At 38.6% G+C, this 17,343-nt stretch overlaps 2 protein-coding genes across 3 annotated transcripts; both read right to left on the bottom strand.

Annotated features, from left to right (window-relative positions):
- Positions 1-1,273: 1,273 nt before the first annotated feature.
- On the bottom strand, positions 1,274-10,923 carry LOC114456915 (CAAX prenyl protease 1 homolog). Its single transcript, XM_028438984.1, has 9 exons — positions 10,551-10,923; positions 8,399-8,545; positions 7,415-7,618; positions 7,151-7,303; positions 5,400-5,541; positions 5,135-5,313; positions 4,775-4,879; positions 4,548-4,691; positions 1,274-2,427 (listed from the first exon to the last, which is right to left on the bottom strand). The coding sequence occupies exons 1-9, from the start codon at positions 10,656-10,658 to the stop codon at positions 2,203-2,205; spliced, it is 1,407 nt and encodes a 468-aa protein (XP_028294785.1). The 5' UTR covers positions 10,659-10,923; the 3' UTR covers positions 1,274-2,202.
- Positions 10,924-13,356: 2,433 nt separating this feature from the next.
- LOC114456917 (CAAX prenyl protease 1 homolog) lies at positions 13,357-17,233 on the bottom strand. 2 transcript variants are annotated; one of them, XM_028438988.1, is made up of 8 exons: positions 16,972-17,102; positions 16,685-16,874; positions 16,308-16,454; positions 15,999-16,202; positions 15,726-15,875; positions 14,028-14,342; positions 13,792-13,935; positions 13,357-13,656 (listed from the first exon to the last, which is right to left on the bottom strand). In XM_028438988.1, exons 3-8 carry the CDS (start codon positions 16,425-16,427, stop codon positions 13,432-13,434), a joined length of 1,158 nt encoding a protein of 385 aa, XP_028294789.1. In that variant the 5' UTR covers positions 16,428-16,454; positions 16,685-16,874; positions 16,972-17,102; the 3' UTR covers positions 13,357-13,431. The 2 variants fall into 2 exon arrangements, with proteins under 2 accessions (XP_028294789.1, XP_028294788.1); XM_028438987.1 differs by lacking the exon at positions 16,685-16,874 and having other exon boundaries at positions 16,972-17,233.
- Positions 17,234-17,343: the final 110 nt, after the last annotated feature.

Below are 17,343 nucleotides of genomic sequence, written 5' to 3'. Positions count from 1 at the left end.
AATCGAGCGCCACAATATGCAATGATTAAGTCCTAACCTAAGATTAAACAATGTCGAACTGCACGTAACTCAGCATATGTCGAATATTTACAGCTGTATTATTAAAAGGTCACGTTAAATAAAAAAAAATAAAAAATGGCATACAAAAACTGTCATTTGACTTCTGGTAAAGTAATAAAATATGTTGACATTTATTTTATTTTCATTAATTGATATTTCATTTACATTTTCATTGATACTACTTCCTTTTGGAAATCAATACTTGGATTTTTAATAATTATAGAAAATGTCCAAAGGAGATATTCAACTTTTTTTTTCAATGCTTGGATTAAGTTTTGTCTATGACTTCAGAGAAAAAATATTGAGGTGTAAGTTTTGGTCCATATCACCCAGCCCTAATAAGGACACATCAAAGCAATCAGCAGACGCCGCCGAGGAAGACTGGCAGTTGTCAGTCGAAATGAGTCAGGAGTTCAAAGTAACCTTCCTGAAAAAAAGTCCTCTGAATAAATGAAATGTTAACATGTCATTCTTTCCTTAAAATGTGCCACAAGAATAAAAATATTGTGCGTTGGTTTTCAAGCATTATACAACATAACATTATGATCAAGCCAACACTGGTGTTCATGCAGTGCAAACAACATATCTGCTTTTTTTTTTTAACTAACTATGAACAAAAGAACAAAATGTGTACTTTGTTGAGTGAACAAACCTGTTTGATGGGTCTGGTAGCGCAGATGCAATATATGACCCGTAGAGTTGGAACAGCCTCAAGCACAAAACAGAACCAACTGGATTTGTGGATGATTCTCCTTCGTACCATAAAAGGTACAAAAAAACCACATAAAGAACATATACTGACAAAAGCACTTAAAAACTAATAATATCAATAAAAACTATCAGCCTATCACCTAAAATTCAAATGGGATCGCCTGAAGTGTCTAGCAATTGATAAAAAAAAATAAAAACCCAAAACTTTCATGAACATAAATAAATAAAAATATTAAATGCAGTTTAAAGAAAAGGGAGAAAAAGTTAGAAAAATAAGTAAAATGCAGTATAAACATATCTGAGCTTTGTGCACTAATCCTGGCTATTCTGTATTTGTTACACGTCATAACAGACTTGATTTAAAACTAATTGTAGAAAAAATAAAGTATTTCGGGTCACCAGAGATTAGTGAAAATGGGGTCACGGTCCAAAAAACAAGGTTGGAACCCACTGGTATAAACAGTTTTGCATGAGCATGAAAGTAAATAAAACAAAAGACAAATCAAAATACACTGAAGAGTTTTATTAAATGCCATAAAGAAAGCATAAATCCTCATTGTAGAACAAAACACACTTGGGCTCCTTTAACAAGAAAGAAACCTCACCCCTCATCCCTCCAAAAGTTCCCTATAAATGACTTTCCTTGATCAAAACACACTGGCCAAAAACCAAGAGTGGAAATTTGGAAAAATGTCAACTGAAAAAAGCTTCAATCACATTCAAAAGGTTTCACAATTCAGCTTTAAAAAAAACCTCCTAAATCACCAGTAAACACATAGAAAGGCAGGTTTGGACTCTGACAGACAAACAAAAGCTTTGACTGAAATAAAAACAAAAACAACAAGTCAAAGCGGATTTAAATAAAAATGTCTGCAGAGCTCTGGTCACAACGATTCATTAATCAAAACTAAAAAACAAATGATGAAAAGAGGCAGATGGAAGTTCCTCTAATAAAAGCAACAGATTACTGGAAATATTAGCACAGTTGGAATCTGCTTTGTGTGTTTGAAAAACAAACTATTAACAGATTGATAAAGAACTTTTATAACTGATTTAGCAAAGTTGGACAGCATTAAACTCTTGTAGAAATGGTTTTTTTTCTTTTTAAATCTAGAAAAAAAAGATTAAGAAAAAAGGGGGGAGAATACACTTGAAATGTAGAAAAAGGGACACATTTTAAAACAAAACACTCAGGCCACTTAAAATCTGACCTGTGCGATGACAAAAAAACTTTTTCAAACACACATTGTCCAGATTTATCCCTTAGAATGTGTGTGTAAGCAGCATTTTGGTAAAGAGAGAATTATTGACTGCTTTGTGCTGATATCTTTGGGTTTAAAATAAAGAGTATGAAAAAGAAAGTAGGAGAAGAGAAGAAAAAAAAAAAAAAAAAAGGATGCATCTTAGGGTCACAACACCCGTCCAGCTCCATCAGTCCTGCTTAGCGTCGCCCAAAGCTCTGAGGCGTTCCAGGAGAGGAGGGTGGGAGTAATGCCACATGGAGAACAGCCAATCAGCCACAGGAAAGCCCAGATTGTCCTGGTTGAGCTTGATAAGGGCAGTGTGAAGCCCGGAGGCTTTTCCCATCTTACGTGCAAAAGCATCGGCCTGAAACTCAAACCTGCGACTCAGCACGGTGAGACAGAAGGACAGAAGCTGCAAAAGGACACACACAAAAACCATTTGAATAATACAACTTTTAACACTAATTCCAGCAAGTTCATTCATTTTTATTTTTTTTAATTAATATGTTAAAGGGTAGTAGTAGCAAAAATGTATATAACAAAAACGGTGTCCAATGTATTACCAATAAACAAAATATGTGCACCTTTTTTTTTATATAAAAAACACAAATTAAAAGGACTTTTTAGAACAATTTTAAAAATTTTAAAATATGGAGACCCGCCATTTTGGACAAAATATGATGCACTTTTGTTGATTCCTGTTAGCTGTTGGTCGGCAACAGTATTTCGTTTGTTGGTCTACAGTTTCTTAACAATGGTGGTGTGTACAGCCAATGGTTGCTATAACAAGAGAAAAAACCCTCCTAAGCCGTATAACGACACAAATGCTGCGTTCACACCAGACATGGCTTGAATTTTGTAAAGCAGGCGTTCCTGGATTCATCAGGTTAACCAGCGATGCATCCAACTTGCTTATTCTTCTCCACGCCAAACCTTCCTGGTCTAACAAATAACTGACCGCGTCGTAGAGCTCTGGGTGGTCACACATTGCCATGATTATTTTCTCCTCCATGCTGAAATGGGTGAAAAGTCTGGTTTCTGCATTGACAACAAGGACTCTGATGGGCTTTCGCACCTGAGTGTTTAGTGAAACATTCGCTTGAGTTTAATATTTTCAACTCAAGCGAATTACGAATGTCAAGAAAAAACGGAGTACACATGCAGTGGCCAACGCTCTTGCCGTGTGAATCAAACCGCGCCACAACGTAGCACAAGTCAGAGATTTCCAGAGGTTGGCTCCATAATATTGGTACGGAATACACACTTAAAATGTTTCCGTTGGGATGAAATTCGGTGACATGCGAGGACCGCTTCAAGCCGAGCAGCTATGAGAAGGATCTGTGGGCTAAGCTAATGGGCAAAGCTAGGCTAAGCTAATGGGCACCAAGTCAAAGTTATGTCTGAAATCAGTCCGACAGAATATCTTCACAAAAAGTGCTTTAATGCAGCTTGTAAACGTACTTGTTCAGAGCAATACCACGTTTCGGCTTACAGGGGATACTATGGGTGGCTGTAATGGCACGAACCACATCCCCACCAGATTGTTCCCTCTATTTCTTTGTGGCTAAATTATGAACTCTGTCAGGAGAACTTAACTGTTCGTTTGGGGCACCGTCAGGTGCTGCTCCTCTGAGGTAGTGGTACATCATCCCATCCATGAACAGATATCCATACATGCAGCTTTCACTGCAGTTGCTGTTCATAAACCACCTAACTACTCAGCCATGACTCATTTCTGCTGGTACCAGCTCTGTTCATTAAGCTAATTGTGCATGCCGAGTCAGCACAGGGTCACATAAAAGAAGCAGGTAGTTGCTGAAAAAGGTGATGTTTAATCCTCTCGTAACCTGGATGCTGCACTTTTAACACTGAAGGAGAGGTTACACACAGCTACTTTACGTGAAGACCCAACAAAAAACTACACTTCCCACAATGTAAACAGACCTGTTACGCCTCTACCTCCCACAATGCTGATCAATGAAAGTGTGTCATATCCTGTCCAAAGTGGCGGCTCTTAAAAGTTTATGCATGAACTCTGTCATGCATTAACATGTCCTTTTAATGTGTTTTTTTTAATAAAAAGGTGCACATATTTGTTTTTCGGTAATGCATTAAACACATTTTTCATTATATACATTTCCACTGACAACTTTTCTCAGGAAATGTACGCTGATCTCCTGACATGTTTCGACTATCAACTATCAGTCTTCCTCAAAGTTCCCTCATCTCTGTTAATGTAAAATTTTCACTCTCATACACCTGGGACTCTCTTCTCCAGAGACCATCTGGTGAGAGGGGGCGTGGCCAGCCTGACAGAACTGTCAAGTTGGCCACACCCAGAAATAACTCAGAGGACACATCAAAACAATCAGCAGTCGCGTCTGAGGAAGACTTATAGTTGACAGTCGAAACATGTCAGGAGACAAAAGAAAATTTCCTGAAAAAAGTTGTCTGAACAAATTAAACCTTAGCATTGTAACTTTAAAAAAAAAATTTTAAATAAAAAGATTTTGCTTTTAAAGACTCATGTACCTCATTATATGGGGAGAAGATGAAGTGAAAAACAATCAACAGGCCAATCAGAGTTGGTTGAGTTTCGGTGAAGCCAAAGGCTCTGAACAGCTCAACACGTCCAATCATGAGAGCAAACAGAGAAAAACACAGGAAGGAATTTGTCTGCGGGGGAAAAAAAAACCCAAAAAAAAAACAGTGAGGCGCTCACATCCTAAATTATGGCTCATCTGCAGAAAGGTCTTCACCTGACTGATGACGACGTTCTTGACCGTGTGACCAAGCTTCCAGTGGCCGAGCTCATGCCCCAAGACTGCAAGGATCTCATTGTTGTTGCAACCTTGTCTCTTGGCCTGTGGAACAAGCTCAAACAAAGAGTCAGATGTCAACACACACATGCAAATCAAGGGATACAAGCCAGAGTAGCTGTGACCACTTTCTAGTTTCACTGATGAACTAAGGTGTGGAATCACTGAGCGAGCAAGACTTTGCCTGGAATCCTTTTGAATCAAGAGCTCAAAGAGCGACTCCAACCACAGGCAGCAAACGTTTGAACAAGTACATATGCTACATGTATTTGGAACTATTTATGTTTATGGATTTTTAACCTTGGGGTTGGCTTTGGGCTCTTCCTTGGACTCGGTGGGTGTCTCATTGCTCTCTGGCTGACACTCTGCGGCCTTGTTGAGTGGCGAGTGGTCCTCTAAGAGGGTGTCGAAGAGCACGATTCGTTTGTTCTTGAAGAACCCGTAGAAGTATGCGTTACTGTGAGAGGAACGCTTAGAGCCTGAAAACAAATCAAAATATTTGAGGCATTTGAGATTTGGAAAAACAAAGATTTTTGCACAACCGACCCCAAGCACTTCCACTTACCTTCAACGACAAAAACTTTAGTGAGAGGAAAGTCTATACTCTTGGCCATGGCTTCAATGCCGACCTTCAAATCTCCTTCAGGCAAAGGTGTAAACTTGTCAAACAAAGGGGCGATGTAATCAGCGTAGACGGTTACAAGTACCTTCATTAACAGAAGAGGAAAAAGTGTATTAGCGTGAATTGAAAGCAAAAGAACAAGCTGCTACAATGTCGTTTCTAACAAGTTGTCTAATTTCCATTTCAGTTTACCTATTATCTGTTTCATTATAACTAATGTAAAATATTTTTATATTTACATGCTTCAGATGACTTAAGGCAGATTATCTCAGTTTGCTACACTTGCTAGACACTTAAGGGGTTTGAGTACCTGAATGATCCTGAGAGCTATGTTGTCAGGGGCTTAATGCCCCGGCAGGGTCTCCTAAGGCAAACAGGTCATAGGTGACTAATCCGACCAAGAGCGGTTCGAAAGCCACATGATAAATAAACAAAGGAAATGCACGTCGCACGGATTGGCGCTACCGAGGCCCCACCCTGGAGCTAGGCCTGAGGTTGGGGCTTGAGAGCGGTCTCGGCCCACAGGCCCCAGCCAAGCCGAGCCCAAAAGGATGACTTGGGCCCACCCTCTCGTAGGCTCACCATCCGCAGGAGGAACCATTTGGGGCTGGTGCGATGTGAACCGGGTGGCAGTCAAGGCGGGGGCCTTGGTGATCTGATCCCCGGCTGCAGAAGCTGGCTTTAGGGACGTGGAATGTCACCTCTCTAGCGGGGAAGGAACCCGAGCCTGTGTGCAAGGTTATGAAGTTTGGACTGAATAAAGTCGGCCTCACCTCGACACATAGCAAGGGCTCTGGAACCAGTTTTCTCAACAAGGGTTGGACTCTCTTCCACTCTGGAATTGCCAATGGTGAGAGGCGCCAGGCTGAGGTGGCAAGACTTCTTGCCCCCCCGACTCAGTGCCTGTACATTGGAGTTGACTCCGGTAGAAGAGAGGGGAGCCTCCCTTCGCCTTCGGGCAAGGAGACGGATCCTGACTGTTGTTTCTGCCTATGGGCCAAACAGCAGCTTCTTTGAGGGAGCACTCCCTCAAGGAATTCCCTTGTTCTGCTGGATTTCAATTCCCCTGTTGGCAACGACAGCGAGACCTGGAGGGGTATGATCCCGAATAGTAACCCAAGCAGTTCTTTGTTATTGAACTTCTTTGCTTGTCACAGATTGTCCATAACAAACACACATGTTCAGGCATAAAGGTATCCATATATGCACTTGGCACCAGTACACCCTAGGCCGACGTTTCTTTTTTTTTAATAACCCCCACCCTCCCCCCCGCAAAAAACAAAAACATTGGCTAGTTGTTTCTAATGATCTAATATATTATTTAAAGGTTTAGGGTTCAAGCCCCTGGATGGACACTTGTATACTTTGTGTGACGTTTGTAATTTCTTTATATGCTTGCTTTTCTTTTCTCTGGTTACTCAGATTTCTAGTATTTCTGTGTCTGTTGTCTCAATGGGACTTACCTGTATAAATAAAGGTTTATATATATATATATATATATATATATATATATATATATATATATATATAAAGAAAATGTTGGGGCTTGATTTTAAATAAATGGTTCAGATTGCCTTTTCTATTTCAGAACGTGAATTCCATGTTTTCCATGATAACAAAAAGTAGTTTCCAAATTCTTAATTTCCTAAACTCTCTAAACACGATGATAGAAATAAAGGAATAGTATCACTAACCAGAGAAACTATGAGAGTAAAGAGCCACGCGTAAATGAAAAAGTAGTCTCCACCAATCTTGATGATGTAGAGCAGCAGTGAGGTCACAGGCAGCAGGATACACTGGGTCACAACATACTTCTTCAGAGCGTCTGTGAGGAAGAAGCCCAACGTCTACAAGACACAAACCCAGACGTTCAATTCATTTTTTCAAATATTGATTACGCTCAAATGCTTAAAATTTAACAAGAATTGTCATAGTAGAGCTAGGATAATTTCACACACCTGTTGATTGAAGCCATGCTTCTGCTCAATGACAAAAGTGCTGTACAAACTCCAGGGAAGGCCAGTCAAAGCAGTGAACATGGTGGAAAGGTTCAGAAACAGGAGCGAGTGGAAGATTTCGCACTCTGGGCCGAATCCAAAGTGAGCCAACAAAGAACCAGCAACACCCCAAAGAAAGGGGATGCCACCCAGAACCAGGATCAACTGCAAGGCACAGAAGACAGGACTGAGTCTCAGATAAAGTTTAAAGGATACCTGGAGTGAAAACAATTTTTTTTTTAATGTATTACCAATAAACAAAATATCTGCACCTTTGTGTATGACTTTTTAGAACAATTTTATACCTTGGGGCATAAACTATGAAGAGCCACCATTTTAGACAGGATACGACGCACGTTTGTTGATCAGCATGGCCTGTCGTGTTAAAGAAATGGTGCATTGTGGGAGGTCGAAGCCTAACAGGTCTGTTTATATTGTGGGAAGTGTAGTTTTTCTCTGTGTGTAACCTCCCCCCTTAGTGATAAAAGTGAAGCATCCAGTTGTATGTTAGGAGAGGATTACTACCTGCTTCTTGTATGCAGAATTAACCTAACGGACCGAACTGTTATTAGCAGCAGAAATGAGCCAAGGCTGAGAAGCTAGGTGCTGGAAGTGCAAAATGGCTAGCAACTGTGATGATAGCTGCATGAAAGGTCATCTGTTCATTGATGGGATGATGCGCCGAGGATCAGCACCGGACGGCGCCCTAAACGAACAGCTAAGTTCTCCTGACAGAGTTCATCATTTAGCCACAACGAAGACTTTCTCTGAAGGAATTCTGTTGGGACCGTGTCTGGTTTCAGACGTAACTTAAGCTTCGTGCTTTGTTTATTAGTAACACATTTTTTGTTATATACATTTTCACTACAGGTACCCTTTCAGTAAGAATATTTAATGAAATATGGAGGGGAACAATGGATCATGAATGAAAACAAAATGTTTTACCATTCCCTCCGTCTCAGAATAGAGTCCTGACCAGAAACTGAAGTTGCTTTTGTCCAGCTGGTAAAGACGAGATTTCTCAAAGGTTTCAGAGTCCATGATGTTGTCGAGTTCCTGTGGCACATGTTTGGTTGTTCGATATATCTTTCTCTGTAAAGGAGAACCAAAGGACATTTGGTAATTTCCCAAAATGTGATGATAAACTGTTGGGGTAGATACACAACAACATTACATGGCAACATATAAATAAGTGAAAATTTGCTTTTAAGAATTTGTGACGCTGTGATGTTGCCCCCTATGCTGTGTTTCTGTTGTTTTTCCTTTTTTAATCGCTACCGTCTTAATAATTGTTGCACACAAAAGGGACTTGCAGGCGTGAATGGGTTGTTTTATCGTCCTATGCGATACTGATATTTCAGCCTTGTTTATTGGCTGATATTGATCCAATAATAGCATGGATCAAACATACTTTTGTAGTGTGGAATGTTAGAAAAGGTTTGATCAAGTGGTATTATTCAAATGAGAAAAACAAACCCATTCATTTTTATTAACCAACATGTTACAGACGATAACAATATTGAATATCGGTCTTCGGCTTCCTACTAAATCCTCCTCCTAGTTTACAAAGTTCAAAATGGCCTGGGATCAAAATACAAATACATGTTAGTTTCCTACGAGAGATCCAGAGCTCTAATGTCATCAGGCAAGGGTTTACTATAAGTTCTTAGTGAATGAGGAGTGTTCAGTTATTGTACTTCCTGATCACCTGAACTCTGCACAAACTGTCAGCATTTTCCTAATTCATTATTTTCTGTTCTGTAATGACTGCTTATGGTGGAGCTCTGTTACTATTTCACTGATAAATTTCAAAAAGGTCTTACTCTTAATGTGTTTAATTTTGCACGGTCTGAATTTATGATGTTTGACCAAAAAGTAGCCTGAAAATGAAATAAGATTAAACCTGAATATTTTTAAAATCTTTCCTAGTACCCCTGCAATGTGCTCCTGTACCCCTAGGGGTATGCTTACCCCTGTGTGGGAACCACTGTGCTATACTAACTCATTTGACTGCCCTTGACTGTAAGGCGTGTCCCTTAGAAATAGGCCTGGGCAATCAAGATATATCGAGTTTTCCCATTTTGGCAATATGGAAAATTACAATATTGCCTATATATATATATATATATATAGGCAATATTGTAATTATATATATATATATATATATATATATATATATATATATATATATATATATATATATATATTCATAGAGAGAGAGAGAGAGAGAGAGAGAGAGAGAGAGCATTAAAAGCACAGTTGAATGGATTTCTGAGTGTGTCCTAATCCAGATCTTCTCTTAAACAAGCCACCCTACAGTACTCACTCATACATGCTGTCTCTTATAGTAGTCTGGTCTATTCGGGGAAGAATAGTGCAAATGTGTCTACAAGCATGACATTTGGCTACTTTCATACCTTTTTGGGTTCTAAATACAATGCCGATTTGACAGTAACTATGACTGACATTGCCATATTGGAAAATCCAAAATTGCAACCTGTGAATATTTAACATTTATGTATTTAACATGTAAGCTTGACATCACCGTCAAGTTATCAACTAAATCAAAGGTTTGTGTGACATTTTGCATCAGCAAATTTAACCCTGAATTGTCTTATGGGTCGGAATTCAATTGAATGAAAATTACTTAAATTTATATCGTACATCGCCATTTTGAGAAAAAAATATTGAGATATGAGTTTTGGTCCATATCGCCCAGCCCTATGTGCGCTACTTATTCATTTTCCTGCAGGGTGTGTCCCTTCTAAAGGTATGAAGAAGGTTGTGCAGATGAGTGCTAAGTGTTACTTTATTCCTTAATTAGGCAAATTAAATCACATGGGTTTTTTAAATTTTGATTTTGCTTCAGCAGATAATATTTAAAATCCATGTTTGTTTTAGACATGGACGTTAAGCAGGGCGAAGGCTTGAGCTTTACAGTGAAACACTTCATTTTGATAGAAATGTACTCGTATTAACTGAGTAATGACAACAAAAGACAAGCCCTCACCCACCACCCCCAAAAGCGAAACTAATGCAACATTAAATTTGATGCATTTCGTGATGAGTTCAAAGTTGAGCTAAGTAATAAACTTACCTGTCTGTAGGACAGATAAGCTTCCCACAGGTACATCGTCCATGAGAAGCCCAGCACTCCATAAAAGATCAGGTTTTCCACCGGGAATCCGAAGGCAGTTTGAGCCATGTCTGCCTCTAGTTGTTTCTCTGAGCCTCCGATGCTCTGGGCCGTTTGTTGGCAGCTCGGCTGACTCGACTGGCTCTGCAGGATAATTCTACTTCCGGTCCGCAAGGGAAAGCCGAAAACAGGGGGGCTGCTTTTCACAGTAAATGTACAAAAAGACGCTAAAAACGTAACATCAGCTCCACATCCCAAGTCAACGTTTTTACGGTTATTATTCTACACATAAGAACAGTAATAAAAGGTGACAACGGCAAAGTGAGTCGACAACTTCCGCCCTCCCACCGGAAACGTGGACTATAACTTTAGTTCCGCTGACCTCTGTGTAATAATTTGATTTTTTTGGCAAACATTTTAGACATAAATGTAGATTTTAATTTTTTTTTTTTTTTTTTTTAATTTTTGGATATCCCCAAATTTTGAAGTTTTTAAAATTTATCTTGAATTTTTTTTTTTTTTTTTTTTGAAGTCTTTGAAAACATTAACAAAACAGAAGCGCTATAAGACTGTCCAAAGTTCTAAAATTATATGTTTAAAATTAAAATTTCGGGATTTTTTTTAAAATCCACATTTATGTATATACGGTAGTGTTAACCGAATATCAAATTATAGTACCTTGAAAAAGGTGATGTTGGAGGTCACATGAATACAGCAAACATTAAATTATTACTTAAACCAGACAAAAACCCCATTACCCTCAAGTTTTTGTCCCATCTTACTTCCAGGTTAGAGAAAGTAGTACAGTCAATTATACACCAAGACCAGACAGGATTTATTAAAAATAGACACTCCACAGATAATGCTCAAAGACTGTTTAATTTGATCAACGTGGCACAGAACATACGGTCAAAATTATCAGATAGAAAATCATAATTATGAGATAGAAAGTCATATTTGTGGGAAAGTTATTATTAATGTAAATTTGCAAATAAACATACAAAAATGTGACGGAATAATCTTTGCAATAAAGACTTATTCGTTTAAAATTGAAGTCTATTTTGTACACTATGAACCACGTGTTGAATTCTAAGAACTGAATAAATAGTCAAAATGTGTTTTGAAGTAATTATTATTCAAAGTGTAAGAATTGTAACAGTCAGTGTCAGTAGACTGCTGCAAATGCTCAGTTTGTATCTCATAATTATGACTATCTATCTCATATCTGTGACTTTCTATTTCATAATTATGACTTTACTAACTCATAATTATGACTTTTTATCTCTTAATTATGACTTGGTGTGATGTTTGTATATGAATGCTAAAATACTTGTTTCCCAATAAATTTGGCGATATATCGTGATACTTTACTTTACTTTACTTTAGATTATCGTATCGATTAATGAAAAATGTCCAAATCATTTTTTTAATCTTGTTTTTTTTTATCTTATCAAAGAAAAAAAACATTTTTTAATTGCGCTAACATATGCAGAGCACATAAACGCCCGGTCATTAGGTGTCAGTGAACCACATCAGACCTTGTTAAACTACCTCACTCCTCTACATTTTATTTAGAAAGTTAATTACACTTTATTTTCATAAGACAAACTTTCAATTCTGTCTATTGTCCAACTCCTACAGAAATACATGCCTTTCAATTTCACATGGGTTTCTTTCAATACAGTGCTAAAGCTTGACCAACAGATGTCAACAGTTCACTGTATCAAACAAAAAACCTGTTATAAGTCATTGGGTTATAGGACAGGGGTCTGCAACCTTTACTCTCAATGGAGCCCTTTTGCCTCACCTCTCCTGGATTAAAATCCTTCCGGAATGAAGACAATACAGTGTATAAAATTCTACACAGTGAAAATAATATTGAATAATTTTAAGAGTTAATGGAGGGCTATAAAAATAACTTGAATTTTATAACACATGATCATGTTGGTCAACACATGTTAATTGCTAATTTCTTCCAACATATCAAGCATGCATATTAAGGCGGCATGTTGGCAAATAAATACATCTTTCCCCACACAAATACAATCTCTATTTTCTTCCAAAATAGTCTTTTTGTTACTTTAGTTATCTTACAAGGGATATAAAACTTAAGGTTAGCCACAGGTGCAGGAAAATTGATGGTCAGTAGAGGTTTTGGAGTTATTGCACAATGTGATTTATTTTTATGTTAACCAATTGTTTTATCATAATTTTATTTGACGTTAATGTCATTAATCATCAAACCCTCTGTCGGGAAGAACAATTCATTATTTTTTTTTTATTTTTTTTTGAAGCTACAAAGAGCCATTAAAAAAAAAGCAAAGAGCCACATGAGGCTCCAGAGCCACAGGTTGCAGACCCCTGGGTTAGGAGTTGACAATTTTGAAATAACATGTGATCCATCAAGTCTTTAAATCCAAGATCATTTCTGACCAGCATTTTAAAGGACCCCGATGAACTGTATCAAACTGAAAAGTCCACATACATAGAAAAGTGTTCAGCTACATAACTCAAGGCTATTTTTTTTTTTTTTAAATGAGAAAGATTTACATACATATCTGCTATTTTCCATCCACAGCATCCCAACACTTAATTTAAACAAAGTAAAACATATCTTAAGTATTCCTGGGTTATTGTGTGGAAGCAGAATGCTTTATCTTCATCAAGTCGAAAAAAAAAGACTTCCAATCAGTTACAATTGTATGAATTTGAAAAGCTGTACATTTTTATTGACATATACACACACACACACACAAATCTAGTTTTGTTTTTTTTTTTTTTTTTTTTAATAATTAAGGTGATTCTGGTTCCCACAAAGTCCTTTTCTTGAAACATTCATCCATCAGTCCTGCTTTGCGTTGGCCAAAGCTCTGAGGCGCTCGAGGAGAGGAGGGTGGGAGCGATGGTACATACAGTACAGCCAGTCATCCACAAGAAAGTCCAGCTTGTAGTTGTTGTGCTTGACAAGGGCAGTGTGGAGCCCAGATTCTTTTCCCATCTCACGTGCAATGGCATCGGCCTGAAACTCAAACCTGCGACTCAGCACGGTGCGAAAGAAGGACAGAAGCTGCAAAAGGACACACACAAAAACCATTAGAACACAACTTTTAACACCAATTCCTGCAAGTTCATCTTGTCTTCTTTTTTAATTTATCTTGTTAAGGTTTCATCTAAAGGATTCCCCTTTTAAAGACACACATACCTCATTAAATGGGGCAAAGATGAATTGAAAGATAATAAACAGTCCGATGACTGTCGGTTGTGTTTTGGTGAATCCAAAGGCTGAGAACAGCTCACGACATCCAATCATTCGAGAGAAGAAGAAGAAACGCAAGAAGGAACTTGTCTGCGTGGGGAAATAAAAAATAAAAACAAAACAAAAAAATCATTGAGGAGCTCAGATCGTAATTTATAGTTTGTGTGTAGAAAAGTCTTTACCTGGTTGATGACGAAGTCTGTCAAAGTGTGATAAAGTTTCCAGTGGCCAAGCTCATGCCCCATGCCTGCCAGGATCTCACTGTCGTTGTAACGCTGTCCCTCGACTTGTGGAAGCGTTTCTGAGAGAAATGAACAACGAGCAGAAGCAACACAGTTCCACTTACCTTTGACAGTAAAACTATCACTGAGAGGAAAGTCTACACTCTTGGCCATGGCTTCAATGTCCTTCTTCAAATCTCCATCAGGTAGAGATGGAGAATTACCAACGAACGGGGCAATGTAATAATTGTAGGCAGTGTAGAGGCTCAAATATACCTACATTAACAGAAGAGGAAAAAAACCTGTTAGTGTGAATTTAAAGCAAAGGAACAAGCTGCTACAATGCGGTTTCTTACAAGTTGTCTGATTAGTATGGACTATGATTTTTCCGCAATGAGTTGAGCTACCTCGTAGCTGGCTATTGTGGCACTTTTTTGAGTATTTTCAGCATGAGAAAAATATTACGGTTGAGCGAGCAGGCTAGTGGTCATCTGCTTCACTTCCTGTTTTCTTTCAACACAAGTGTAGGACATATAGGTCTGATGTTGGGTTTCATAGTGTCTTTGTACCTTGTACTCTTTCATCACTGCAACACTTTCTTTACAAATCAAACACACACACTTCCCCTTGACTTTGATAAAGAAGTATTCTTCTTCCCACCGTGTGATAAATTTTCTACACTCGGGCAGAGTCACTAAAGGCTTAGAGGTCACTCCATGTGCTGATAAGCCGTACGAACCCTAGGTAACCAGGAGTGCGCCGCTGCTGCGCGTCGCAATGAGCCCTCAATCCATTTAGTGCGTTTCCCTCTAATGAATATGTATAGTAGGCGGAGCACACAAGGGGAGCAAAAAAATGGGAGGGGGCGATGCAAATAAATCAATGCAGGGGAAGCAATGCAATTCATCAAAGCTGGACTTCATTGTTGCCTCTGTTTTTCCGTATACATTTAGCACAGCCCACAACCAGGTTGCAACTGTCAAAGCTTTTTGTGTAGTGATGGCAGCAGTGATATTTGTGAGGAGACAGGGCAGAGGGAGCTATATGAGCATGCCCTACACTATTTTTTCATCAGTTTTTTCTGAACATCGACTGTTCGGTTCACTGCCAGTGCAGCCAAGTTTCAAGTTTGGCCCATAGTCCAGTATATTATTGGAACTTGCCACGGGTCAATTAAAAAAGAATGGCGCGCTGTATTTTGACCACCCCTGCTTTAGATCATGCCAAATCCGTTTGCTACACTAGCTAGACAACCAGCCACCTGTTCTGATGCCAAAATATTATGAAAAGGTGTGATATGAACATGTAAGTGAGGGTTTAATCTGTCTCATATAGCTATTTTCATTTAATTTTCAGTAAAATAAATTGCTAACTGGCGAACACATTTAAGTTTTGCACAAAATCCACTGTAAGCATGAGTTTTAGACCAAAATTTGACCCTTTTAACAGTTTTCTACACTAGCTAGACATTCATCACTGGTTTTCAAGGGAAAATTAGTGTTTTCATGCGTGATGTTGCTCCAGAGCATGAATGTGAGATATTTTTGAGTGAAAAAAAGGGTTTGGATTTGCATTTTCTGTGACAACACAAACTAGTTTCCAAATCCTTTATTTCCTAATCCCTCTAAACATGATGATAGGGATAAAGGTATCACTTACCAGAGAAACTATGAACAACAAGAACCACGCGTAGATAAAGAAGTTGTCTCCACCAATCTTGATGATGTGCAGTAGTAAGGCCACAGGCAGCAGGAGACATTGATTCAAAATATACTTCTTCAGAGCTTCTCTGAGGAAGATCGCCAAAGTCTACGAGACATAAAACCAGATATTCATTTTTTCAAACCTTTTGGCACCGTTTACTCAACAATGAACAAAAACACAGAAATGTAACAAGAAGTGTCCTTGTACAGTTAATATCATTCCACACACCTGGTGATTGATGCCGTGCCTCTGCTTAATGACAAAAGTTTCGTACAATCTCCAGGAAAGTCTCGTCAAAGTCGTGAATGTGGTGAGAAAGTTCAGAAACAGGAGCGAGTGGAGGATCTCGTACTCTGGGCCAAATCCAAAGACAGCCGTCAAAGAACCAACAACACCCCAAAGAAACGGGATGCCACCCAGAACCAGGATCAACTGCAAGGCACAGAGGACAGGACTGAGTCTCAGATAGAACAGCTGGAGTTTAGGAAAACATCTTTGATGAAACAAGGGATCATGAATGAGAACTAAACGTTTTACCATTTCCTCAATCGCAGAATACAGTGTTGAACACAAACTGAAGTTGATTTTGTCCTGCTGGTAATGCTGACATTTCTTAAAGGTTTCAGCGTCCATGATGTTGTTGAACTCCTTCGGCATCTGCTTGGTCGCTTGGTTTTTTTTTCTCTGCAAAGAAGAACCAATGGAGATTTGGATATTTCCCAAAATGGGATTAAAAACATGTTACTTTTGACCAGATATACAGCAAAATTTGTGATATTTATTTTTTTGTGAAAATATGTCAATGTTAAATATAAATGTAAATATCATGCAAATTCAAAGCTCATTCTGGTGAATTTGCATATTTGGTAAATATATAGTATCACTAGTGACATTCAGATTTAGATTTACATTACATTGACGCCGTGCGGGCCTGTCCTGGTCCTGCATGGAGCGTGCGGCGGGGGTCGCCACCTGGACCACTGGGGTATGTGACTGGTGGGGTGGGGGGTGCCCCGCCGTGCTCCGTGGGGCCGGGGGGTTATTCAATGTTTATTTTAGCATACCCAATTTTACAATCGGCGCCCCAAAGAAATGTACTGTTAACTGAGCAATACATTAGATTAAAATCATATAATAAAATAAAATTAAACAATATTGTATTTAGTGAAGAGTTCAAAGTTTAGGGAAGTAATAAACGTACCTGTCTGTAGTACAGATAAATCTGCCACAGGAATATCATAAATGTGAAGCCCAGCACTCCACCAAAGATGAGGTTTTCCACCAGGAATCCATATAAAGTAGGTTTAGGCTTAACTCGACTTCTAAACATCCACATGGTGACACAGTCCAATAGCTTAAATTCCCAGAGAAATAATGTAACCAGTACTTATCAGATACTGACAGCCAGTTGGTTCCATATATTCTCTGGAGAACCGTCACATTCCATTTATCTATTGTCAGTCTATACGTCAGTTCGTGACGTCTATCACTCATATTACATCATATAATAATATGACATCATTATAGTTGTCTATGGTCAACATGTTCAACAGTGACATCATAAGCATTAGAG

The sequence above is a fragment of the Gouania willdenowi genome, chromosome 22 (genome assembly GCF_900634775.1).
Source record: "Gouania willdenowi chromosome 22, fGouWil2.1, whole genome shotgun sequence".
NCBI lineage: Eukaryota > Metazoa > Chordata > Actinopteri > Blenniiformes > Gobiesocidae > Gouania > Gouania willdenowi.
This window is presented reverse-complemented; position numbering and strand designations above follow the sequence as displayed.